Genomic DNA, 26,501 nt, shown 5'->3' with positions numbered 1-26,501 from the left:
CCCAGAGAGAGCAGCGCACGGAGGGACTCTGCTGGCTTCCGTGTTTCCGCATGCCTTCCGACAGCTTACCGCCAGCCTTCAGCGGGAGATCTCCGCACTTGCATCGCAGCTGGCAAGATTTTTATAAGGGACCACCCAGAGGTCTAAAATACCGATGCGGTATTTTCCCTCCACGATTTTTTCCGCCCCAAATGTTTTATGAATAGAGCCCTATGAATTAACCTACAGTGACATGTGTTGTGATAATCTCCGCATAAGGCGGTAATTTCCCGCACTGCTCACGAATTGTATCTTTTCATGCGGAAACAGCTTTTAAGAATGAACACATTGCTAAATAGGTCGAGAAAGTCAGCTGTTTGCAGCGGCAAGCATGCGGGAATGTTTTATGAATAGAGCCCATTATCTATCACTAGGTGCTCACACAAATTTCCATTTATATCCTGCTAAAGATCATTAGAGATGGTCAATAAGATGCAAATAATTCAGCAAATTAATGTGGATTTTATGCTAATTATGCATATTGAAAATTGACCAATCAAACCCTGCAGCAGCTTCATCTCACTGGTCCATTTTCATTGGTGCCAAATGCTCATAAATACTGAAAAGGACAAATGTTACAATGGAATGTTTACTGCAATTTTCTGTGCAGCGACAACTTCAGTCAGCATGAAGTTGTACTTACCTTCAGAACTGATACTCTCCTCCAAATTATCTAACAGCTTAATCTGAGAGCTGAGCCAGTGCAAGAGCTGGCAGTACTCTGGCGATGACAACCCGCTTTGCAGTGCAGGACCTAGTGTGGCATCATCCAATAAGGAGCCCTCGTACCTGGGTGAAAAAAACAAACAAAAAAAAACAACAACTTACAATTCTGAAAGACAGAGCCCTGTTCATAATCTTTTTTCGCTAGGCTTTCCTTTACCGTAAAAAACCTAAAGTGTACCTAAACTTCATTTTTGGAAAAAAAAAACATGGTTCTGTCCTTTTAAGTTGGCTATACCCCTCTGTAGTCTTCTTTAATAATCAGGTAGTGCAAAGAGGTAAAATAATTGTTGTTTCCTGATCGATTTGTGATGAGAATAATTAACTGCAAGCTGTATCAGGCACCTGCTGCAGAATGTATGGCTAATAAAAGGTGGCCTAAATGCAGTGGAATTGTGACTGCTCACCTACTCCTCCCCAAAGTTCCAAAAGGGGCGCGTTGTGCCCAAGACATGTAAATGCTGTATTTGGGGCATGACCATTTCCCTGCTCAGTGAAATCATGACTATTGTAGAAATACCAACATTCTTTTATGGTTTACTGCTGACTTGCTAGGGACAGGAACAATGATCCTAGTCCAGTGGCTGGACAGTGTAATTGTTAAAGAGAACCTGAGGTGGGATTTAATTATGCTAGTGGGGCACAGAGGCTGGTTGTGCACACTAACACCAGCCTCTGTTGCCCCATGGTGTGCCTCCAGGACCCCCCTGCGCGCCGCTATACCCCCCGCAGTGCTAGCGACACACAGCGTGTCACCAGCACAATGTTTACCTCTGCTTGTCTCTTAGCGCCGCTCCCCCGCCTCCTCCTTATCGGCGCTACCCGCCCATGTCACTTCCCTCCAATCAGCGGGAGGGAAGGGACGCGGGCGGGTAGCGCCGCTAACAGACACGGCATAGGTAAACATTGTGCTGGCAACGCTGTGTGTCGCTAGCACTGCGGGGGGTATATCGGTGCGCAGGGGGGTCCTGTGCACAACCAGCCTCTGTGCCCCTCTAACATAATTAAATCCCGCCTCGGGTTCTCTTTAAGACCTATTCAGTAAGGATTTATTTGGGCAAAACTCCCTAACACTGCTACTGAGTGCGCTCTAGTGGCTGCCTCGCAAGCGCTTTGAGTCCGACAGGAGGAAAGTGCTATACAGATAAAGGAATTATTATCCTCGATGTTTAGCTAAAAGCCTTAAACAATGCTGTCAGTGTTTACAGTTACAGCATAAGCAACATCTCTGCTGTCACGAATGAGGTCTGCCACTATTAATGTAAACAACTGCACTCAGTTCCCTGTTAGGGAGCCCTACCTAGCTTCCATAAGCCCTGATTAATCTGTACTCTCCCACAGAATAATGTCATACAACAATAATAATAATAATAATAATAATAATAATAATAATAATAAACCACTTCAGCACCACAGGGTTTCTTGCTTAAAAACCAGAGCAATTTTCACATTTCAGCGCTCCTCCCATTCATTCACCAATAACTTTATTGCTACTCATCAGATGTAAATGATCTATAGCTTGTTTTTTTTGCCACAAATTATGCTTTGTGAGGGTGATATTTGCTTTTAGTAATTATGTTATTATCTGTGCATTTTAAAGGGAAAAATGAGAAAAAAAAGAAAAAATACACTATTTCTCCATTTCCATCCACTATAGTTTTCAAATAAACAAATGTTACCATAGGTAAAACCCACACATTGTATTTGCTAATTTGTCCTGGTTATCTCAACATTTAAATAATGTTCCTAGTACAATGTATGGCGATAATATATTAGTTTCTGGTTTGTGTTTTTTGTTTTCTCATTGTACTCTATCAGTAATTAAAAGCCCTTATCTTCATGATTAACAGTAATACACTCATTTCATAATTTCATACATATTTTAAAAGCTAAGTCCCTAGGGTAACTATGTATTCTCTTTTCAATGCTGTCATTTTTTTTTTTTTTTTTTTTTTTACAAGTATTTATTTAGGGGTATAGAGTGCATGAAAATAACAGTTTTATTGCTTTTCATTCAGTTTTCCGGTAAAAAAAAAAAAAAATCACATGACTTAGCCCTCAGTTGTCAAACACCACAAAATCTATTCTCTCACTTGTCACGGTTAAAATGATACCCTATATACATAATCCGATAGATTATTGGGCATACAGCACACTGTTTACCACAAGTACGCCTATCTACTCCCCTGAGCTTCAGATGAAGTTTTGTGGGGAGTAGATAAGCGTAGCAAGGGAGGTGAAGTGGTTAATAACACCGCTGAAATGTCAACACTGTCAGGAACCAAGTAAAAAACTCATGAAATGTAATGGTTAGCATAAAAAAGGCAGATGAACACTAAATGTATCACTTTTCATTACCCATGCGAAAAGACGTGTCAGTCATATCAGAATGGTGCTTTTTTTCATGTGTAATAAGAATTGAAATAATAAAAAATAAAAAAATAAAAAAAATGTAGCGCCTCCTTTCTTTCAAAGCTTCCATGTTAAACACAAGGTACTCATCCTCACAATGATTCTGGAAGAGATGAGGACAAGTACCCCACATGTGGCTAAAGGTCAAGGAAGGGGGTGGGGGAAGGGGCAGGCTTATGTTGGAATATGGGAGTACCTTTTAACTACAGAATGACCCTCACTTGTCCACTCCCTCTCAGGTAAAAGGTCAAGGGGATAATTTCTGTACTTCCTCTAGATAGGGTTTGTAAAAAATATTTTAAGACAAAGATGTTCCTAATGTCTTGATCTTGCAGTCTTCTGCCCTCTTTTCTTCTATAATCCTGTTTGGAGATCTGTCTGCAGCATGTCGGTTCCCACTACAGCTCAGCTGGCTGACTCCACCGTTACGCTACCAGAAGGCCTCAGCAAAAGCATCTTTAATACCTGTGTCGGGGCTTCCTACTGATCCACTGATTGAACCAATGAGTCTCTTACCTGAAGTGGATTCCCATTGGTCAGGTTAAAGAACCAATGGAGAGCCTTGGCTGCAGATTGAAAGATGCTAATTGCCAAGGCTCCCCATACTCTGCTGTAACTGCAAAGCACAGAACCCCAGCAACAGCATCTGTATATGCTGCCAGGGTGGTGCTAGTCTACTTTAGGGTACCCAGCAGGAAACCTCATAGGGAAATTCAGCTAACGTGATTGCGTGGACGGCACTCTTTTAAACCAGGGCTGCGGAGTCGGTACAAAAATCTTCTGTCTCCAACTCCTCCGTTTCTGAAACCACGACTCTGACTCCGGGTACCCAAAATTGCTCAGACTCCGACTCCTTAGTCTAATACTTAACAGGGCTGTGGATTTTGTACAAAAATCATGCGACTCCGACTCTGACTCCTCAGTTTCTGAAACCACGACTCCCAACTCCGGGTGCCCAAAATTGCCCCCACTCCGACTCCAACTCCGACTCCACAGCCCTGTTTTAAACTGCTAGGTTTCCAATAGGTTGTAGTAAACTATGCCCACATTTTTGTGCTGTAAGAGGGTACTGTGATTGGAGAACTGTTTCCCTATAAAGTAGAGTAGCATCACCAGGGTTTCTTGTGCTCAATGGTCAATAGGGATGATCAAAGAGATGCAGATACTTCCGGGTTTATACAAATGTATGTAAACTTTTATGCAAATATATGCAGCTTGAAATTGGACAAATCTAGTTTCACCCAGGTTTAAACTGATTGGTCCAATTTCAAGCTGAATATTTGCATGAAAGTTTCCATACATTGGGATAAACTCAGAAGCATTTGCATCTCTTTTATCATCCCTAATGGTCAAAGCAGACCAATAGGAAAACCCAGCAGCAAATTCAAAGTTCCTTTGTCCGGTTCACTACTATACACTTAGGGATCTTTCACACAGACAGCTGACAGAAGTACAGTTAACTGTATGTCACAAACTCCTGTTCATTTGCCAGATGTTTGAAGTCGACTGCAAGTACCCAGCACTGGTAGTCAACTCATGCATGCACATCACTGTATGTGGCAGCTGCTCAATAGACGTGACCTGCAGCAGTTTATTATTGGACAGTAACAGCACTGCATGTCAATCGCTGAAATGCCAGTGGTTTCAAAAGCTCCCATTCAGTTGCAATATAGTACAACTGGAAGGTGCTCACTACTGGCAATTGGCTATCCAATTGAAAGAGCGCTTATGGCAGAGTATGGGGATCCCGAGGTTGCAATTAAGGCTCCCTATTGCTCCTTTAATCTGAATAATGAGAATAATTTCACCAGGAGTTTTAACGCTCTACTAGTGTATGAGTCTGGGAGTGATGCATGCCCTCTAGTAAACGCAGTAATCCAGCAGTACATGTAGCATGTCTATTCATAAAAATGTATCTTATGGTGCCCATACAAGGTAAATTTTTTTTATCCAATCTTACCATTTCTATGTAGTATAAGGGTAAATAAAGTGAATATACTAAAAGGGTAATGTAGGCAGTTTCCTTATATTACATAGAAATGGTAAGATTGGATGAAAAAGATTGTACCATGTATGGGCACCATTAGAGAAAAAAAAAGAAAAGGAAAAAAAAAAGAAACTTGAATTGTGGAAAGGGTTCTTTCACCTTATATGATATTACTTAGATTGTAAGCTCGCAAGAGCAGGGCTCCCTCACCCTTTTGCTTTTTGGAATTTTTAACACGTTATTCATATTGTCACTGTAATTACCGATCCAGTATTTTGCACCAACTCTGTATTTCGTATATTGGTGTATACCATTGCCTGTATTATTTTGTACCCCATGTTTGTTTCTTACTTTGTACAGCACCACAGAATATGTTGGCGCTATAAAAATCAATGGTAATAAAAAAATTACTACCGTGTAACCTGGTGCTATACAAATCCATAATTCGAATAACACAGTGAAATTTGCTCCCAAAATAGGGGCTGTTTTATTACAGGTTAAATAGATTACAGGTTAAATTATGTACAGGTTAAATAGATAGTACAAAGGAGGATGTGGGTTCTGTGCCTTGGTAATAATTACATTTGAGCTCGAATATTATATATATATTTATAATGAGTGCAGCTCTGCAGGCGAGAAAGGTGGACCGATATATACAGGACACATAATTATCCAGCAGTGTCCCCAGCCTGCAATCCCTCTGATCACTGCATGCAGCGGCAAGTCAGAAATGCAGCGATCCTTCACCCTCATCTCTCTACTCACCCCAGCGCTTCCAGCGTGTCCAGAAGATCAGCTTCCATCACTGCTGCAATGTGACACCTGCGGCAACTCGCACAAAGCTGCCTGTGTCACTGTCTTCCGGAGCATAGAGAAAAGAGTCCGAGCTGCAAAGTTGTTTCCGGAAAAAGGGTTCCGGTCGCGACAAGCAGCTGGCTGCAGCTGCTGATGATGCTACTATGAGCTAGGCGCCGTTCCAATCTCTGTACAAGCGGAGTAACCTGCTCTCTGTACACAACTCGCTGATCGAAAATGGATCAGAGAGTAGCAATTCTAATCTGTATATTGAACAATCCACTACCAGCACCAGGCTTGCTGTGACTCATGTGCCAAAGTCGATAAAAATTACTATCGTTTCCAAGAACATTTTGATTAATATTTCAAAGGAAGGCACTGGTTTCAAAAGGCGTTTGGTTGAAATCAGTAAGTTTATTTCATTGAATGTTTAATGAATGTATGTTTTCACCAGGGCTGTTTTTAGGCATAGGCAAACCAGGTAATTGCCTGGGGTGATAAGTTGAAACCTGAGAGGATCAAAAGGAAAGGTTTTATGCTGGGCATCCACGGCTCGTTTTTGCCGCTCGATTCTCTGGCTCGATTGTTTTGATTCCGCAGTAAATTCCCTTCCGCACATTTTTCTTATCTTTTTCCATTCACTGCCATCTGGAATCGAGCGACGAAACGGTCGGGCGGGAGATGTCTGAAATGATCTATTGAGCCATCTTAATGGCTCAAAAACGAGCCGTGTATGCCCAGCATTATACTAACCTGGGGCTTCCTACAGGCTGCTCTGTCCCTTGTCGTCCTCCTCCGCCTCCTCGATTCCCCACAATTCTGTTTGGTAATGCGGGCAGTCTGCCCGTGCGCGCAGGCCCTGGCGCACTCTGCGCAGTACTACTGCGTTGTGATCAGTAGTAATAAAGTTATAGGCGAATGAATGGAAGGAGCGCTGACAGGTGAAAATTGCTCTGTTTTTTTAATGGGAAAACCCCTTGGAGGTGAAGTGGTTAATCCTTCTCTGATCAGATTCTGATCTGAGAGGGATCTGTCTTTTGGCCACATTAAGTGGCCATCTATAAGTGTATGGCTACCTTTACACACCCTGACTTACCATAGAGCATTGTTTTAAAACAGACCACAGAATGTTGTTACAGCTAAAGCTGTCGGGATCTAGCTCTATCCTGCAAGTGACACTAAAGTGTACAGGTCTTCATACAGACACATCCTGTCTACTACGAAAACAAGAAGATCCTGGAAAGTACCGCACCACTCACAAAATATTAAAGAACAATTCTTTATTCCTACGAAAATGACATAATCATAAAAACAATTAACAGAACGAGTAAGGGTTAGTACCGCTGTACATAATACAATAAACCACCAATAATATGGATAAATAAGCTTGAAACTGGGTATAGGTCAAAAATACAGTGACCAGATTTTTCTAGGTCCAACCTGGGACGGGGGTGAACTGGGGAGGATTGGGGGGCGTTAGCGGTGCGCATAGCGCGCCGTGCCGCAAAACGGGCATGGCCATGACATTGTATGGGCGGAGCGTAACCGTAACCCCAAAGCAGCAAATATAGCCAACTATAACCATTAAATAATAAATGCAGCAACTGTTACACCAGACACCAGAGAATAAATGCAATGTGAACGAGTAAGGGTTAGTACCGCTGTACATAATACAATAAACCACCAATAATATGGATAAATAAGCTTGAAACTGGGTATAGGTCAAAAATACAGTGACCAGATTTTTCTAGGTCCAACCTGGGACGGGGGTGAACTGGGGAGGATTGGGGGGCGTTAGCGGTGCGCATAGCGCGCCGTGCTGCAAAACGGGCATGGCCATGACATTGTATGGGCGGAGCGTAACCGTAACCCCGAAGCAGCAAATATAGCCAACTATAACCATTAAATAACAAATGCAGCAACTGTTACACCAGACACCAGAAAATAAATGCAATGTGAGCAACATTTCAGCAGAAAATAAACGCAATTTGAGCCACATTTCAGCAGAAAACAAACGCAATTTGGGCCACATTTCAGCAGAAAACAAACGCAATTTGGGCCACATTTCAGCAGAAAACAAACGCAAATTGGGCCACATTTCAGCAGAAAACAAACGCAATTTGGGCCACATTTCAGCAGAAAACAAACACAATTTGGGCCCCATTTCAGCAGAAAACAAACGCAATTTGGGCGAGATTTCACCAAAAAAACAAACGCAATTTGGGACACATTTCAGCAGAAGATAAACGCAATTTGGGACACATTTCAGCAAAAAACTAATTTACTCACCTGACAGAAGTCTCCTCTCCTGGCCTCTGGTGCTCAGCTCCTCGGACGATCCTCCTCCAATCTCCCGTGCTAACAGGCAGAGCAGGGCTACGGGAAGATGGCGCCCGAAGCCCTGTACTGCAGACACAAATAGTCTCCAGTACAGGCAGAGCCGGGACAAGGTCCTCCAGCACCCAAGGCTGAGACACCAAAGTGCGCCCCTCCATCCCTCCACCCCAGCCGTCACACACTGATTGCTATTAGACTAAGAGGCACCCCAGGGCCCCCAACACCTTAATCTCTAGTTATCTGGCTTGCAGTCACTTCCATGTATCTCCTTTTCTTATTTCTTTCTGCTTCAAACACAATTAGGAATGACAGCTGAATGAATTGTGCGCCCCCTCCTACACTGCGCCCTGAGGCTGGAGCCTCTCCAGCCTATGCCTCGGCCCGGCCCTGAGTACAGGGCTTCAGACGCCATCTTCCCGTATCCCTGCTCTGCATGCCGAACACTATGCAGGCTGCTGAAGCGGGGCTGCGGGCTATGAACTGGCACGGCGTCTATTAGACGCTGCATGCCAGTTCATGCAATTGTACGGTGGCCAGAGTCCTGAGGCCGGGATGTCCCGCAGCTAAAAGCGGGACGTTTCCCGGGACCTCATGCAGCCTGGGACAGGGGACCCTGAATCCGGGACCTGTCCCGGGTAAAGCGGGACGTATGGTCAGCGTATGAAAAATCAAATTTAGATTTTTGAGCTATACCCAGGTTCAAGCTTATTTATTAAACGGCCGTTCAAAGATCCGGCATGCTGGACCTTTAGCCCACCTATAATCAAATAGCCCCTGCAATGCATTTGCAATTTTACCTGTTCTTTGCATGTGATGCAATAGTATTTTGTTGAATTAGTGCCAACAAATCCTACGCAATTATAGTGTGAAATGTTTGTTCCCTTTAAGAAAACATTAATAACTACAAGTGAAGTATGGTCCCAATAGAGGCAGGATGCTAAAATATCTGCTTGTGTGTTGAGTGAGGCTGACTAGAGTAAGGACCGATTCTAAAGGTGCCCATTAAAGGGAGTCTGAAGTAAAAAAAAAAACAGATACTTAAGTAGAGGTAAGGCTCTGGATCCTAAAGAAACTTCCCATTCCAACTACGGTCCCCGTTTTCCACTGTTGGCTCCCCTGTTAGCAGCCTCTGACTGCGCTGTGGGAGACTTCAGCAGCCCGAGTGCTCCCAGAGACACACTATTCCGTACTGCTCATGTGCAAGCACGCATTCTTGTCTATGCACAATATGGAGCGGCCTGTCTTCAGGAGCACTCTGGCTCCTGAACACTGCTAAAGCCTCCCGCAGCGGATGAGAGAGCAGTTTCCGACCCACCAGTTTGAGACTACAAATGGGGGAGCCAGCGATGGAATTTAGGGAAGGTAGGAGGAACGGGAAGACTCTATTGGACTCAGAGCCTTCCTCTCCTTAGTCTGATTTTATTTTATTTTTTTTTAACTTCAGACTGACTTTAAATACAATCTTGATTGCACAATCTTACCAGTTCTAAAGTATGTAAAATGAAGGACTAACTTAAAGGAAAGATGCAAGGGGAAAAAAAACCCAAAATCTACTTACCCGGGGCTTCCTCTAGCCCCTGGCAGCCGTCCTGTGCCCGCGCCGCATTTCCACCCCCAGTTGGTGGCCCGGGGTCTCCTCCATTACAGTTGCCGACAGACATCTACCGTGCTCTTGGTCGTGCTGACATCATCTGGGGTGTTCTGTGCAGGTGCAAAGCGGAGCTGGGAGCGGAGCTGTGGCGAGGGCACAGGACGGCTGCCAGGGGCTGGAGAAAGCAAGTAGATTTTTGTTTTTTAATCTCCTCAGACCTTCCCTTTAAAGAGAATCTGTACTCTAAAATTCTTACAATAAAAAGCATACCATTCTATTCATTATGTTCTCCTGGGCCCCTCTGTGCTGTTTCTGCCACTCCCTGCTGCAATCCTGGCTTGTAATTGCCAGTTTTAGGCAGGGTTTACAAACAAAAGACATGGCTGCTAACCAGAGTGTGATAGGCTGAGAGGAGCTCAGTCTGTGACTCACACAGAGCCTGCAGGGGGCAAGGAGAGGGTGTGTATAGCTTCTATCCTATCACAAACAGAGCAGCACATTCCTGCCTGAGTGCCTGAGCCCGACAAAGCCGTCAGAGGAAAGAAGATTCGATTATATAAAAGAGATAATACAGCCACTGTGCAACTAGGAAAGGCTGCAGCAAGACAGACCACATTAGAACAGGTATAGGAACTTATAGGATAGAAGAAATAAGGCAGAACATTTAGTTACAGAGTCTCTTTAAGTATCCATTCAAAGTATATTCACTCAGTTTACCCTTCTACCACATAGATTTGGTAAAATTGTACAATCAAGATTGTATCATTAATGAGCAGCTTAACCACCTTGTCTCCCCCTTATGGACCAGAGTAGTTTTGGCATTTTAGCTATGTCCCTATTTAATCAGCAATAGCCTTATACATACATATGACACCTAAATTAATATATATCTTTTTTTTTCCAAGACAAAACTAGGCTTTCATCGTATGGCATTTTTTCCCTCAGACAATTTTGTTTTTCTATGCATTTTAATGGAAAAAAAAGAGGAAAAAGTTTAAAAATAAAAAACACTTCTGTAGATAAAAAACACAAATTTTGTTTGGCTGTTTCTACCATTAATCATAAAACATAGGGCCTATTTCCACTACACGCAGATTGGATGCAGAATGGATGCAGAAAAACTGACTCCAATGAATGTCTATGGGCATGTTTCCACTAAACACAATTTTTCTGATGCAGATTTTCCCATAGGCATTCATTGGAGTCAGTTTATCTGCATCCATTCTGCATCCAATCTGCGTGTAGTGGAAACAGGCCCATAGATTATGTGCCTGTCACAATTTATGGTGAGGATATTGTATTCTGAAATAATTCTAGTGTGTGTTTTTCACTAAAAATTGCGAAAATAAAAGCATTTTGAATAGTAAAAATCAACCTTTTTAGCTCAGGGAACATCTATTCCCTTTCACCAATTAGTGCTGCTGCAGATAGTGCCAGAGGTATGCACAATGCCCTACTGTGCACAGCTCTGCTTCAGCTAAAAGACGTATATCTCCGTTGTCGTAGCTTAGATGACCATGTATATATATATACTGTAGTGGTGAACAAAGTGATTAAAGTGGAACTGTATCCAAAAAGCCCTCTTACTTGCAAATGCTCACAATGGCGTCTGGCATGTTGGAGAGCCGTCCTCAGGGCCGGCCTTTGACCTGAGCGACCGGTGCGATCGCTCAGGGCGCCGGCTTCCAGGGGGCGCTCCTCTCCCCTGGCTGCGTGTTTTTGCGGCCCCGGCTGGGTACTCCCGCTCCGCCCCTTGGTGCCGCTGCTGGGGGTGATGTGCGTGCGCCGTGATGGAGGGGGGAGCCGCGGGGAGGGCAGCCCGACCTCTCCCTCCCTTCCTCTCCGGGCCACCCTCTGTGCTCCCCCCTCCGATGCAGACTGCAGCAGAAAGAACTCACCTCCCTGGTTCCGATCGCCGGCGCCTCTCACTTGCCGCTGGTATCTTCTACATTAGTTACTGATGCACACTAAACTTCCTGCTTAACAGGAAGTTTAGTGTGTATCGGTAAACTATGTAGAAGAGAGTAGACCAGCGGCAAGTGAGAGGCGCCGGCGATCGGAACCAGGGAGGTGAGTTCTTTCTGCTGCAGTCTGCATCGGAGGGGGGAGCACAGAGGGTGGCCCGGAGAGGAAGGGAGGGAGAGGTCGGGCTGCCCTCCCCGCGGCTCCCCCCTCCACTATGCGGGGGGGCACCTACCTACCTTATACTGGGGGCAGCTACCTATCTAACCTATACTGGGGGCAGCTACCTATCTAACCTATACTGGGGGGCACCTACCTAATCTAACCTACGCTGGGGGGCAGCTACCTATATAGCCAATACTGGGGGGCACCTACCTACCTAACCTATACTGGGGGGCAGCTACCTATCTAACCTATACTGGGGGCAGCTACCTATCTAACCTATACTGGGGGGCACCTACCTATCTAACCTATACTGGGGGCAGCTACCTATCTAACCTATACTGGGGGCAGCTATCTAATATATACTGGGGGCAGCTACCTATCTAACCTATACTGGAGGGCACCTACCTATCTAATCTATACTGGGGGGCAGCTACCTATCTAACCTATACTAGGGGTGGCTACCTATATAGCCAATACTGGGGGCACTTACCTATACTGGGGGGCAGCTACCTATCTAACCTATACTGGGGGGCAGCTACCTATCTAACCTATACTGGGGGCGGCTACCTATATAGCCAATACTGGGGGCACCTACCTATACTGGGGGGCAGCTACCTATCTAACCTATACTGGGGGGCAGTTACCTATCTAATCTACACTGGGGGGCAGTTACCTATCTAATCTATACGGGGGGCACCTACCTATCTAATCTATACTGGGGGCACCTACCTATCTAACCTATACTGGGGGCAGCTACCTATCTAATCTATACTGGGGGCATCTACCTATCTAATCTATACTGGGGCAGCTACCTATCTAACCTATGTTGCAGGTACCTACCTATCTAACCTGTACTGGGGGCACCTACCTATCTACCTACACACTACTAAGCCCCCCCCCCATTAGTGTATGTGTGTGGTGCGCTCACACGCGAAGAGGATGAATGGGGGGGGGGGGGCACCAAAATCTGGTTCGCTCAGGGCGCTGTGAAACCTAAGGCCGGCCCTGGCCGTCCTGTTCATGGATGAATCCCGGTTTTCACTGTTTAGGGCAGATGGCAGACAGCGTGTGTGGCGTCGTGTGGGTGAGTGGTTTGCCAGCATTGTGCATTGAGTGGCCCATGGTGGTGGTGGGGTTATGGCGTGGGCAGGCGTATGTTATGGACAACGCACACAAGTACATTCTATTGCTGGTATTTTGTCTGCACAGAGATACCGTGATGAAATCCTGAGGCCCATTGTGCCATTCATCAACAACCATCACCTCATGTTGCATCATAATACACGGTCCCATATTGCAAGGATCTGTACACAATTCCTGGAAGCTGAAAACATCCCAGTTCTTGCATGGCCAGCATACTCACTGTTCACGTCACCCACTGAGCATGTTTGAGTTTCTCTGGATTTTCAAATACCACAGCGTGTTCCAGTTCCTGCTAATATTCAGCAACTTCTCACAGATATTGAAGAGGAGTGGACCAACATTTCACTGGCCACAATCCACAACCTGATCCACTGAGATGGAGATGTGTTGTGACGCACCCCCCCCCCCTCCCCCCCACACACACTCACTCAACCTGGTCCACAACTTAAAGCCAATGGGTACCGCTAATAAAAAAAAAAGTCAGATACTCACCTAAGGAGAGGGAAGGCTTGGTCCTAATGAGCCTTCACTCTCCTCTCCCGGTGCCCTCGGTGCTGCGCTGGCTCCCCCGTTCGCGTCCGCCGCCGCAGGGACTTCGGAGGTCTTCGGGAGCACTCGGGGCGCGAGCGTGTCATAGAGGGCGCTCGCGCATGCGTAGTATGGAGCGACCGTGTCCTCGGGAGCCCGAGCGCTCCCGAAGGCTTCTGAAAGCTCCCTTCGGCTGCGGAAGTGGCAGTATTTGACCGAACTGGTCGAATACTGCCACGGGGGATCCTGCGCGGGCACCGGGAGAGGAGAGGGAAGGCTCATTAGGACCGAGACTTCCCTCTCCTTAGGTGAGTATCTGACTTTTTCTTTTTTAAACTGGTAAACATTCACTTTAAATCTATATTTGATCCCTTATGAGGTTGACACCCTTGCTGTAGAGCATTGTCTGCAGGGACTGTGCAATGGGTGATTACACAGGTCCTGTTAATTACAGTGAAGTTGTACTGGTGCTGCAGTGGATTTAGATTATTTATACAGTATAACAATCAAATTACTGAATATTGTCTGCCACCAGTGGGCACTGTTGAGCTATTTCATTATATTCTGACCTCTTACAAGAGATGTTTTTGTTAGGAATAGCTACTGTAGTTACTGTAGGTTGTCAGATTTAAAACACCAATCTGTGATCAGTGTCATAGCAACAAGGTATGCACAGGCTTCAAACTCAGGTCGTAGAGCCATGGGCCCTTCTTCAGCTGCTGAATTAGCTTTTCATTGCTGCTATAGTGGACATGACCACCTCTACTTGTTAAACTTAGATTAGTAATACAGTAGTAGTAGTAGCGTATTAACACCAGTAAAAGCAGAACGTTTTGAAAAAGGATAATACCATTTACTGGCTATCTCAATAAACAAAAAGAGTAAGCGTTCAGTGTATAATCTGTATCTTCTTCAGACTCTCTCTGTCTTCAATCTCTATAACGGCAGAGCCCTGTGAGCGGGTCAGGAGCCGATTTCATTGACTCCTGACCCTGTCTATCAACGTAAGTAGCTCCCATTGGCTTACATTGATAGGCAGGGTCAGAAAACAATGAAAGCGGCTCCTGACTGGCTCACAGGAACTCTGCTGTCATTGAGACGGCAGAGTGGGTGGCCCAGATTCCCGACATGCGGGGGTGACGGCTAGTGCAGCGGGTACGTGTGAAGATTCGTCGGTGTTCGTCATTATTCCGCTATTTCTTGTACCAGCGGTCTCTGGTCCTTAAAGTGAATGTTTACCAATTTAAAAATAAAAAAGTCAACTCGATCATCAGAATAACATGCATATTTGGTTTATGTCTACTTTTGTGTTTATATGTTACACTGATTGACTGAAATAATGCCCTTTGCTAAGGGACTATTTAAAAGCTGTAAGTTTCTATTGAACTTTTTCTCAATAAAATATTTTGAAACTAAAAATAAAAAAGTCAGATACTCACCTAAGGAGAGGGAAGGCTCAGTCCTAATGAGCCTTCCCTCTCCTCTCCCGGTGCCCGGTCCCCCGTAGCAATATTCGACCAGTTCGGTCAAATACTGCCACTTCCGCAGCCGAAGGGAGCTTTCAGAAGCCTTTGGGAGCGCTCGGGCTCCCGAAGACGGGCCGCTCCATACTACGCATGCACGAGCACCCTCTATGACGCACTCGCGCGTACGTAGTATGGAGCGGCCCGTCTTTGGAAGCTCGAGTGCTCCCGAAGACCTCCGAAGTCCCTGCGGTGGCGGACGCGAACGGGGGAGCCAGCGCAGCACCGAGGGCACCGGGAGAGGAGAGGGAAGGCTCATTAGGACTGAGCCTTCCCTCTCCTTAGGTGAGTATCTGACTTTTTTATTTTTAAATCGTTAACCATTGGCTTTAAGGTGGCAGAGACCGCTGGTACTTAAATGGTTAATATCCAAACCCGGATAGGTAAGGAGCGAAAAAGATATAGGATTTTTGGATGAGCAGTCATCTTGAGGGCATTGATCCTGCCCTAAAGTGAAAGGTTAAAGTGTTGCCACTCCCTAAGAAAAGCATGAAACTTGTTTATCACGGGTATATAATTTGCGGCATACAAACAATCCATTGAAGGCGTTATTAAAACATCTAGATACTTCATACCACGTGATTGGAGTTTGAAGTGAAAGGAAGAAGCCAAGGATTCCTGTTGAGGAGGGGGGGGGGATACAAAAAGTGATGGCCTCTGATTTTGATTTGTTAACTTTAAAACCTAAAACTGCACAAAACTCCTCTAAAATATTGAACAAGGATGGGAGAGAAACATGAGGGGGGGGGGGGACAAAAAGGACTCCTAAAAGTCTAAACACGAAAATATACCATATGGTGACGGGTTGAAGGCTTCTCCTTTATTACGCCAAATGAAGGAAACATCATTGTGACTAAACAATTCAATATTCGTTTCATTTGACCATAACACATAAGACCAGAAGTCTTCTTCATTGTCCAGATGAGCATTTGCAAAGGCCAAGCAAGCTTTTATGTGCCTTATCTGGAGATGTGGCGTCTTCCTTGGTCAGCATCCATGGAACCCAGCTGTGTGCAGTGTCCGTTGGATTGTCTGATTTGAGACATTGCCATCAGCAGAGCCCAGATTCACTAGGATGGCCTTGGTGGTGATCCTTTGATTCTTTTTCATCTCTCTCACTATCCTCCTGGCTAGCACAGGTGTCACTTTTGGCTTCCAACCACGTCCTCTGAGATTTTCCACAGTGTGGAATAGGGCTGCACGGTTTTTCTGTTTAAAACCAAAACCGCGGTTCGTGGCAAGACGATCTGCTGATCGTCAGTACCATCGGTTTTTTCGGTCTGCTGTTTAATACTTTGCTTCTGGCCCCGCTGTGCGCGGATTGGCCAGAAGCAGTGAATATGTATGAGAGTTAATGAGCGGGGGGGCGGATCCACTCCAGCGAGCGGCCGGGCACATACAGCATTACCAATCACTGGCTAGCATGGAATGACGGCAGCGGTAGGCGGAGCTGTATGCTCTGTATAGCTCCGCCTACCACTGCCGTCATTCCATCGCTAGCCAGTGATAGGTAATGCTGTATGATGTGCCTGGCCGCTCGCTCTAGTGGATCCGCCCCCCGCTCATTAACGCTCATACATATTCACTGCTTCTGGCCCCGCTGTGCGCGGATTGGCCAGAAGCAGTGAATATGTATGAGTGTTAATGAGCGGGGGGCGGATCCACTAGAGCGAGCGGCCAGGCACATCATACAGCATTACCTATCACTGGCTAGCGATGGAATGACGGCAGTGGTAGGCGGAGCTGTACAGAGCATACAGCTCCGCCTACCGCTGCCGTCATTTAATCGCTAGCCTGTGATTGGTAATGCTGCATGTGCCCGGCCGCTTGCTGGAGTGGATCCGCCCCCCCTTCCCCGCTCATTAACTCTCATACATATTCACTGCTTCTGGCCAATCCGCGCACAGCGGGGCCAGAAGCAAAGTATTACGGACAGGACCGGGCAGTGTGGACCAACCTCTCCCCCCCCCCCCCCCCCCCCCCCCAGCATTTGAAAAAAAAATCGGGGAAAAATCGAAATTGCAATTTCTGAGAGAAAAATCGCAATTTCGATTTTTCCCTAAAATCGTGCAGCCCTAGTGTGGAACATCTTGTATTTTTTAATAATACTTTGCACTGTAGCCACTGGAACTTGAAAACATTTAGAAATGGTTTTGTAGCTCTTTCCTGACTTGTGAGCAGCCCTAATGCGCAGCCGCAGGTTCTCACTGAGCTCCTTTGTCTTAACCATGCCTATCTACAAACCAACTGCAGAAAGCTGCTGTTTTTCACCTGTTGAGTTGATTAAAACAGCTGTTTCTAATTAATCAGGGTAATTAGGATGCTTTAGAGCAGCTTGGACTATTTGGAATGGTATAGAACTTTGTATTTTCCCACAGACTGTGACAGTTTGTGAAGGGTATGGATAATTTTGGTCTGGAAACGTTTTGCTCAAATGTAAATAAAAGCTGAGGAATTATTTTATTTCCACAATAATACCTCTTGTATATCGTCTTATTATCTCTTGGGAGACAGCTATGTCATTTCCCATCAAAAAAATACTTGCTGGTTGAATAAAAGTAACTTTAAGTCAAAATTTGCCAGGGGTATGAATAATTATGATCAGCACTGTATTTCCCCACCGCCCTTTCATTTGGTCATCTTATAGTGTAACTGTCGGGCATAAAATCAAAAATCCATTCTTTATTTTTATCTGGTAAACAAGTAATAAGGATGCTAACCAGGCAGTCCAAAAGTTAAAATCACTATTACTTTTCTTGTTGATAAATGATCATTCTGCAGTTTACCTGACTCTTATTTGGTACACACAAAATTTGATACACAAAAAGGAAGTTGCAGGGCATGCCGGGTTGTACTTATTTGCTTCTCTATTCCCCTCAGACTTAAAGAGACACTGAAGCGAGAATAATTCTCGCTTCAGAGCTCATAGTTAGCAGGGGCACGTGTGCCCCTGCTAAAACGCCGCTATCCCGCGGCTAAACGGGGGTCCCTTCACCCCCAACCCCCCCCCCCCTGCAAAATCAACGACCAAATTGGTCGTAAATTTTGCTCTTCCTGGAGGCAGGGCTAACGGCTGCAGCCCTGCCTCTCAGCGCGTCTGATCGCCGCCTCTCCCCGCCCCTCTCAGTGAAGGAAGACTGAGAGGGGCGGGGGAGAGGCGGAGGTACGCGTCTGATAGACGCGCGGTAGGTAGGGCTGCGGTTAGTCCTGCCCCAATGCGGAAGAGATTCTGCGATGTACGGAGGGGATTTGTGGGTGAAGGGACCCCCGTTAAGCCGCGGGATAGCGGCGTTTTAGCAGGGGCACACATGCCCCTGCTAACTATGAGGTGTGAAGCGAGATTTATTCTCGCTTCAGACTCTTTTTAAGGATACCCAAACTGACATGTGACATGATGAGATAGAGGTGTATGTACAGCGCCTAACACACATGGTAACACTGTAGTCACTTCCTGTCTGAGTCAGGACTGAATCAGCCACTTACATACCTGATATTTAACTCTTTCAGGCAGAGAAAGCCAAAAAGGACCACAGCATAGTTCTTTGTGTGCTTGGCACTGTACATATCCATGTCTATCTCATCATGTCAAATGTCAGTTCAGGTATCCTTTAAATATCCTTTGAATAAGGTATCCTTTGAATAAATGATAATTCCCCAGTTTACCTGACTCTTATTTGGTACACACAAAATTTGGTACACACGAAGGAAGTTGCAGGGCATCCTGGGTTGTCCTTTTTTGCTTCTCTATTTTCCCTCAGACTTAACAAATGCAGCCTGATTAGCTGAACCCTCTTTCCCTCCTGTTTTCCCCTCCCACACCTCTTTTCCTTTCTGATTGGCCAGTATATATCATGCTGAGACAATGCACTTTCTATAGTGAAGGGTGGGTTAATCAGGCAGAGGAGAGAAGGGCAAGAAATGACATCAGGATTGGCTTCAAAATAGCCACACTTAAAATGGGAAATGCTAAGAAGAATGTTCTCTTTTTTTACTGTAGAAAAATCACTAAAATCAAAACGTGGACAGTGCAATACATATGTTATGTAAGTAGAGCTTAAAGTATTTATCTACTTATATATGTGTTTTTCTGAGATAGTATGGCTGACAGCTCCTCTTTAAAGAGGACCCAAACCAAACATTGTTTTTAATTCAAAATATTTAGTTACTAAATAAACACTCCTTCAAGCCTATGAGCATTTCAGTATATGCTTTTCACCCGTCTCTTTTCATAACTAGGGTTATACAGGTGGCAGCCATTACTTCTGAACTTAGTAGGAGGTTTTAGATCATGGGTGTGTTTGTCATCAGCTACCCTCCCTCACAGGGGCATTGTCTATGTGAAATCTCACACAAGCTGAGATCACCTCCCCTATGACATCATCAGTAGCAGCCTGTGTTTTGTTTTTTATCTCCTCCACCAGTCTGCCGGATTCTGTCCCAGCAAAATGAAAGGAAGAGAGGGGTTCCTCCAATAAATGTAAAATATTTCATATTTGTCATCATGCAGCTGAAAAAAGGCTGCTATTAATTATTATAAGTTAGAAAATAGATTTTATTTCTAAAATCTTGTATTTTTAATTTGGGTCCACTTTAAAGGACTTACGAGGCCAAATAACCAAAAAAAGTTAATTACCTGCATCATCTTTTAAGACACGGAGGACGCTGTCCGCGCCTTCCGTGCCAAACCGCCGGGTCCCCCCGCTCATTAGCCCCCCGGGCCGGGCTCTCCTGCCTCTCCTAAAATGGCCGCATGATCTGGCCGCGGCTGTGCAGTCCGCATAGCCATGAGTGCGGCTGCGCAGCTCTAGGGCCAACGCCCGATCCACGCTACATTTTTTAAGTGAGGAATCTGCAATGAGAGTCTGAAAGAGCTGCTGCCCATGAGGTTGCTTGCCCCGATCACCAGTGCATAGGATTACATGTTAACACACATTGGTGGCACCAATTATGAGTGAATGTTGCCTGCATGCTATAGTGCCTGTCAGCCATAGTTGCTTCAATTGCACACCCCCAACTTCTCTTCACCACTGCATGCAAGGCTGGTACCTCTCTTACCTTTGCCTTGGCATGACCTTGTGGATCATGCAACAAGGCAATGATTCTGAGTAAACTAAAAATCTTCAACAAAATGGCGTTAGTTGGTTACACCAGAAAAGAGTTTTGTTCAGTTAACATAAAGGTCTAACTTTTGTCCACTTTTGTATCTCCAACTTGAATTTATTCCATTATCTTATCCTTATCCTGGTTAAATCTGCAGTTCTATCTTCTAACTTGCTTTGGATATTTCCTTCCTCTAGAAGACTTGCGTTGTACTCTTATTATTTCACTGAATGTTTCCATCCTTATTCATCTAAGCTCTAGTCTCCTGTTATCATTCCACCTGCTTGAAGATAGGAGGAACTCCAGATACTCAAAACTGTCTTCATTTTTGAATGTCCCCAAACCAGGCTCCTGCTCGATGATCCAACAGCTGGTCTGGAGTCTGGACCCATTCTCCAGGCACCATGTATGGTCTATGCTAAAGCAGCGCACAGCTGGCCCTGTGACACTCTTCAGCACCCAGTTCATGGATAAGGCTGACATCTTGGCGGGTAGGAGTTTATTTGCTTCATGTCGTTATTGTTTAAAACCCCAGTTCAGGCACAGTTGTTTTTAGTATCTTTCAATAGAACATTATTTTACATGTTATTATGCACACATTGTTTTGTGGAACTTTAGGAAAATGAAAAAAGAAACTACGCAGAGTACCAATCCATAGATCCTTATCCCCTCTTCCTTCTCCTTCTCCTCCTCTGTGACCTCCATGTGCCTCTAAATAAAAGCTCTAAATTGTTTTGTATGGCTTAGAGCTTGACCAAAATGAACACATATAAGTTCATTTACCACTTTTAGCCATTTTCCTGGGAGCTGGTAATGGTTTTGGTATTCTCTTATTAAAGGGGGATTTCAGATTCCACCTCGAATGGGATGAGCCTATTGACTATAACATTGAACACAGGTGTTTTGCAAAGGTGCAGTAAGGCATTGCTTCCCTTTTTTTGCAAAGTACCCCCTGATGTTATGGAAATTGCCGTCAAGCATTAGACTCCCCCTGGTAGTGCCTAACCCTAAGACCCCACAAAATTATAATTCTTAAAACAAATGTAAAAATGATTTTTATAAAAAGTAGAATTACATTTCAAAACGATAATTAACTAAATTATGATTCTCTAAATTAATGTAAAAATTATATAGTAGAGTCACCGTTATCCGGAACTCAACCAACCGGCATGCCTGAAGGATAACGCGTGCTCTTCCTCCTAGCACGCTCCTAGTGGCTTCCAGCGTCAGTTTATGGAAGCTGGCGTGTCACATGATGTGGTGATATATTGGGGTGCTGATGATGTTAGGGAATACAGGAACATATTTCTGTCATTTTTCTGTCTACTATGCTAAAAGCTAGTCTGGCTCTTGAAGGTGCCACCTGGCCCCAGGAAACGGTTAATGTGATTGTGTGTGTGTGTGTCAATAGACCGACATTAGCATACAGTTCCTCTGGACACCAGAATGTGAACAGTCATTCACAGCTCTGAAGAGGGCCCTAGCCAGCCCTCCCGTGTTGCAAGCGCCAGACTTCAGCCGACGGTTTGTAGTCCAGACGGACGCCTCAGCCTTTGGCCTAGGTGCTGTGTTAAGCCAGGTAAACCAAACTGGGGAAGAACATCCGATTCTGTACTTAAGTCGGAAGCTGCTACCCCGGGAGGTAGCTTACGCCACCATAGAGAAGGAGTGCTTGGCAATTGTATGGGCCCTACAAAAGCTGCAGCACTATCTCTATGGTCGTGTATTCACAGTCGTAACCGACCACAACCCTCTTAGTTGGTTACATCGGGTTTCTGGTGACAATGGCAAATTGCTGGGATGGAGCTTAGTTCTCCAACAATATAGCTTCACTATTCAACATAGGAAGGGGAGCAATCATGGGAATGCTGATGGGCTGTCCCGTCAAGCTGAACCAACAATGTAGGCGCTGGCAGGATAATCTGGGAAGATCATCTGCCTTGCCCCATTCTAAAGAGGGGAGGTGTGGTGATATATTGGGGTGCTGATGATGTTAGGGAATACAGGAACATATTTCTGTCATTTTTCTGTCTACTATGTCTGCTAAAAGCTAGTCTGGCTCTTGAAGGCGCCACCTGGCCCCAGGAAACGGTTAATGTGATTGTGTGTGTGTGTCAATAGACCGACATTAGCATACTGTTCCTCTGGACAGCCAGAAACAGGTAATTAGGCTCCCTTTTGTCTGCCACCCTGCAAATGTGGGGCATTGCTTTGATCTTTTGTATTAATGTAGACGGCTGCCTGTTGGTCTGAACAATATCCTACTAAGTGAGTCTGCCAAGTTCAAAGTGGACAGGAATGTTTGACATTTACATATGACAGGCCTGCTGGAAGGTTGAGGAAGCCTTAATCAATGGTCACCTGGCGTGGGGGAAGTCCTTTTTGATGACCTGAAAACTGAGACAGGAAAAACCTTTAAATTCACATGTCACACCTAGCCCAGATGTGACAAGTGGCTCGGCAGACTGTGATGTCACAAACGGGGAAATTGCGTTAGTCTTGGGGCAAGAAACTGCCTCTGGCCAGGAAATGGCTTATTATGCCAAGAGCATTCAAGTCCCCACCTTTGATCTGCTGCGAAATACACTTTTGAAACTAGTTCCTTCCATCCCCAAGGAAGTTGCAGCCTCCGGGCGTATCTCACAGTATAAAAAGCAGAGCCAGATGCCTAGAAAGAATCGTCTCTTGGAGGTAGCGCATAGCTAGAGTGATCCCGAGCGAATCGGAACGGCGTTCTCCCACCAAACCACGTTCTAACCTACGCGGTAACGTTATATCCCATTTTTATTTTATGCAAATATCCTTGTGTGTATTTTTGTAACTTTTGTCTTTGTAACTTTTTTACTTTTTTTTGTACATCTTTTGTATATATTAAGTTCTGCGTTGTTCCACGTTTTCCTGGAATATTAAATCGTTATTTAAATAAGTTTGACTTCTGCTGTACTAAACCAACACGAGTAGCTCGACAGCAGAGTAGCTAACAATATCGTTCGGAACGACTGTTAGTGGTTTTGCTTCACTACAGTGTAAGATTGCAACTGTGCGTGTGTGTGCGTGGCGTTCCCGTATTCGGCCTAAAGCGCAAAGCTGACCCGAATACGAAAACGCGGATTGCGTGCTGAGCACCCGACAGCCGAGTGGACGTGTCTAGCAAACCGCTAGTGGTGGCAGTAAGGAGCTTTTGAGGGATCACAGCCTTGTTTGTAGCTCGAATAAGGCTGCTCCCCGCTTGATCTGGTCAAACCCGCAGTCGGGAACCGTATACGCAGGCGTGCCGCGGGCTGGCTCCTGACACATGACCCCATGCAGATCAGGTGACACTCCGGCTTACATGCACAGAAGAAAACGGAAAGCCGCTTTCAGCCGGCTAGGAGGAAGAGGAAGGCTGCTAGACATCGCTGGAGGCGCGGTAAGTATTTAGAGTGGGGCGCTTGTGCTTTTTCAGCTGGTTGCTCAAGCAACTGGCAAGCACATGTATCAGGTGATTCCCGTTGGTGCCGGATACCAGGGACTCTGCTCTAAAAAAGTAGAATATCAAAATGTTGAAAAGTTAAAACGATAATTTACAAAAATGACAGTTGTCAAAACGAATTTCATAATGATTTTTTTCAAACCACTAATTCTGAAAACAAAAAATTTTGGTTTGACAGGCGCAGCACCTGGCACCCAAATCATCTAGTTTTGCGGCCAATAGCCGATATTTAAAGATGAACTTCAGCCTGAACAAACATACTTTCATTAAAGGAATACTATTAAAGTATCTTAATTTCTGGCTGAAGCATCAATCAGTATGGCAATAACAGTCAGAACGAACACAGCATATGTTTTTGCTGTGTCTTTTTTTAATATACTTTGCAGACGGCGTCCCCTGAACAAACTGACAGCGACGGGTTATTGGGGCAGGTCATTATGCGAGAGGTGATGCCTCTTGCTTAGTGTGGCTGTGGATTACACTATTCTTTTTTTTTGGAAGGGGGGGGGGGGAGGGGGGGGGAATTAAAGTTTATTGAAAAAAAATCAACAGTAAAAATATACAGGTATTGCAAGCAGGGATGGTCGTAGTCAGCCAACTTTGCTACGCTGGAACTACGCGTAGTTTTACGCAATTACGCTTCGCCAAACTACAACGTCAAAATCAAATATTCGCTTCGTATGCATTTCGTAGACTATGCGTTAAAATACGCAATTACGTGTAGTGCGAAGCGTAGTGTATGCGGATGCTTATGCCCGCATGCAGAAAATTTTACGCATTAATTCCTCTTTAAATGCTTATACCGGGAACTCTTCTATGCGTAAATTCCCCTTTTCCAATGCGTAAATTTGTAAGCACACAATCGCAAGCAGAAAATTAGCCGCGAGTAATGCATTTGTAGTTCACTTTGCAATACACATGTTAACTACGCGTAGTGGGCGTAAGCTACGCGTATCGGTGTCAGGAACCGGCCCGCGGCACGCCTGCGTATAAGGTTCCCGACTGCGGGTTTTACCAGACTGAGAGGGGAAGCAGCCTTAGTCAAGCTAAAACAAGGCTGGGACCCCTCAGAACACCTCTCACTGCCACCACTAGCGGTTCGCTAGACACTTCCACTCTGCTGTCGAGTCCTCAGCGCGCACTCCGCGTTTTCGTATTTGGGTCAGCTTTGCGCTTAGGCCAAATACGGGAACGCCACGCACCCACACACACACACAGTTGCAATCTTACACTGTCGTGAAGCAAAGACCCACTAACAGTCGTTCCGAACGATACTGTTAGCCACTCTGCTGTCGCTACTCGCACTGGCGTTGTTCGTACGTTGGGTCAGCTGCGCGCTTAGGCCAACGTATGACAAACGCCCCCACACACAATGCAATTACAATTTCATACGGTAGTGTTGCTCAAGCGTACAATTAGGCATGAACTTATACACGGTTACACTTCAGTCTCTTCTAGGCTATGAGTGTTAGTTTAGTACGGCAGAAGTCAAACTTATTAAATAATAATTTAATATTCTAGAAAAACATAGAACAATGCAAAACTTAATATATACAAAAAGATTACAAAAAACAAAGTAAAAATGTTACAAGATAAAAGTTACAAAAATAAGAGGTTACAAAGATGACACACGGATATTTGCGTAAAAATAAACGGGGGAAAAAAGAACGTTACCAGCTTAGGTTAGAACGTTGTTTGACGGGAGGACGCTGTTTCGACCAGGAGTCGCGATCCTCCCTAGCTATTCGCTACCTCCGAGAGAAGATACCGGTGGCTGTCCTGGGCCAGCTTAAATAGTCCGAAGTGTCCCCTGGGGCATTTAATGTCCTGCCCCCAGGAACTAATGCAGTTTCCCCGTTTGTGACATCACCGAACGCTTGTCATAATCTTTCTTGTGATATGCAAACTTCAAAGGGGTTCCTGTTTTAGCTTCTTGAAGTTTGCAGAATTCAATAGGTGAGATTGTATCCTATCAGACATCAAAAAGCTTCTTCCACATTATTTCCTTGGTTAAAGTGTATTTTCGCACATACATGAAAAGATGGCCTTTTGGTTACAGGTAGCAGTTTGCCTGTATTTGCCTGTAGACAGACGCAGACAATCACACCTGGGACAGTAGATCAAAAGTGACTGCTAGTGGCTTAATGAGCTGCTTCCTTGCCTATTGAAGGTGACTGGTCGTATTCACTGAAGACCTCTTTAGATGCAAATGTAGGTCTAGTGACCCACCCACACAAATACATGAACAGTCCATGAATCTAGCCTGCATCTCTACACCTTTGACATACCACAGCAGATATAAAAATGGGAAAATGAAAATATATTACTGTATTATCCTTAACAGCATCAGCACCCCAATATATCACCACAATCGGTACTTCGCTACGCGTAAGTTCGTAAGCGTAATTTTGAAACTTCACCTAAGAACCACGATGCGTAGATGCGAACTACGATGCGTAAATTCGCACTGGCGTAGTTTCTGCTTATCCCTGATTGCAAGAACAGTAATAGCCAAGAATGGAGTTCAACTTGGGCATATAACAGCAATTGGTACTAAAATAATCATTATATCTTCAAAACAATATGGATTATGTCGATTTTAGTGCAATATTGATAAAAAAAAACAGAACAGGACAAAGTCACTCAATTTAGTTCTATAGAGGGAATGTCCATATAATAAGCATCAAAAGGAGAGGGGCAATTTAAAGTTATATGTCCAGGATT

The 26,501-nt window shown here is 44.9% G+C and overlaps 1 protein-coding gene and 1 long non-coding RNA gene across 4 annotated transcripts in view; one reads left to right on the top strand and one right to left on the bottom strand.

The window, feature by feature from the left end:
* The window catches only part of FAM98B (family with sequence similarity 98 member B), a 34,923-nt gene extending 28,904 nt beyond the window's left edge, over positions 1–6,019 (bottom strand). The window contains exons 1-2 of the mRNA XM_068253915.1: positions 5,927–6,019; positions 683–828 (exon numbers count right to left, since the gene is read on the bottom strand). Coding sequence (XP_068110016.1) covers positions 683–828; positions 5,927–5,964 — 184 coding nt within the window. The 5' untranslated portion in view covers positions 5,965–6,019. The remainder of the gene's footprint in view (positions 1–682; positions 829–5,926) is intronic.
* An 86-nt stretch (positions 6,020–6,105) lies between these two features.
* LOC137532913 (uncharacterized) overlaps positions 6,106–26,501 on the top strand; it is a 235,819-nt gene continuing 215,423 nt past the window's right edge. For all 3 annotated transcript variants that reach the window (XR_011024067.1, XR_011024068.1, XR_011024066.1), the window contains exons 1-2: positions 6,106–6,364; positions 20,653–20,796. This is a non-coding gene — a long non-coding RNA (uncharacterized lncRNA). The remainder of the gene's footprint in view (positions 6,365–20,652; positions 20,797–26,501) is intronic.

The sequence above is a fragment of the Hyperolius riggenbachi genome, chromosome 9 (assembly GCF_040937935.1).
Source record: "Hyperolius riggenbachi isolate aHypRig1 chromosome 9, aHypRig1.pri, whole genome shotgun sequence".
Lineage (NCBI taxonomy): Eukaryota > Metazoa > Chordata > Amphibia > Anura > Hyperoliidae > Hyperolius > Hyperolius riggenbachi.
This window is presented reverse-complemented; position numbering and strand designations above follow the sequence as displayed.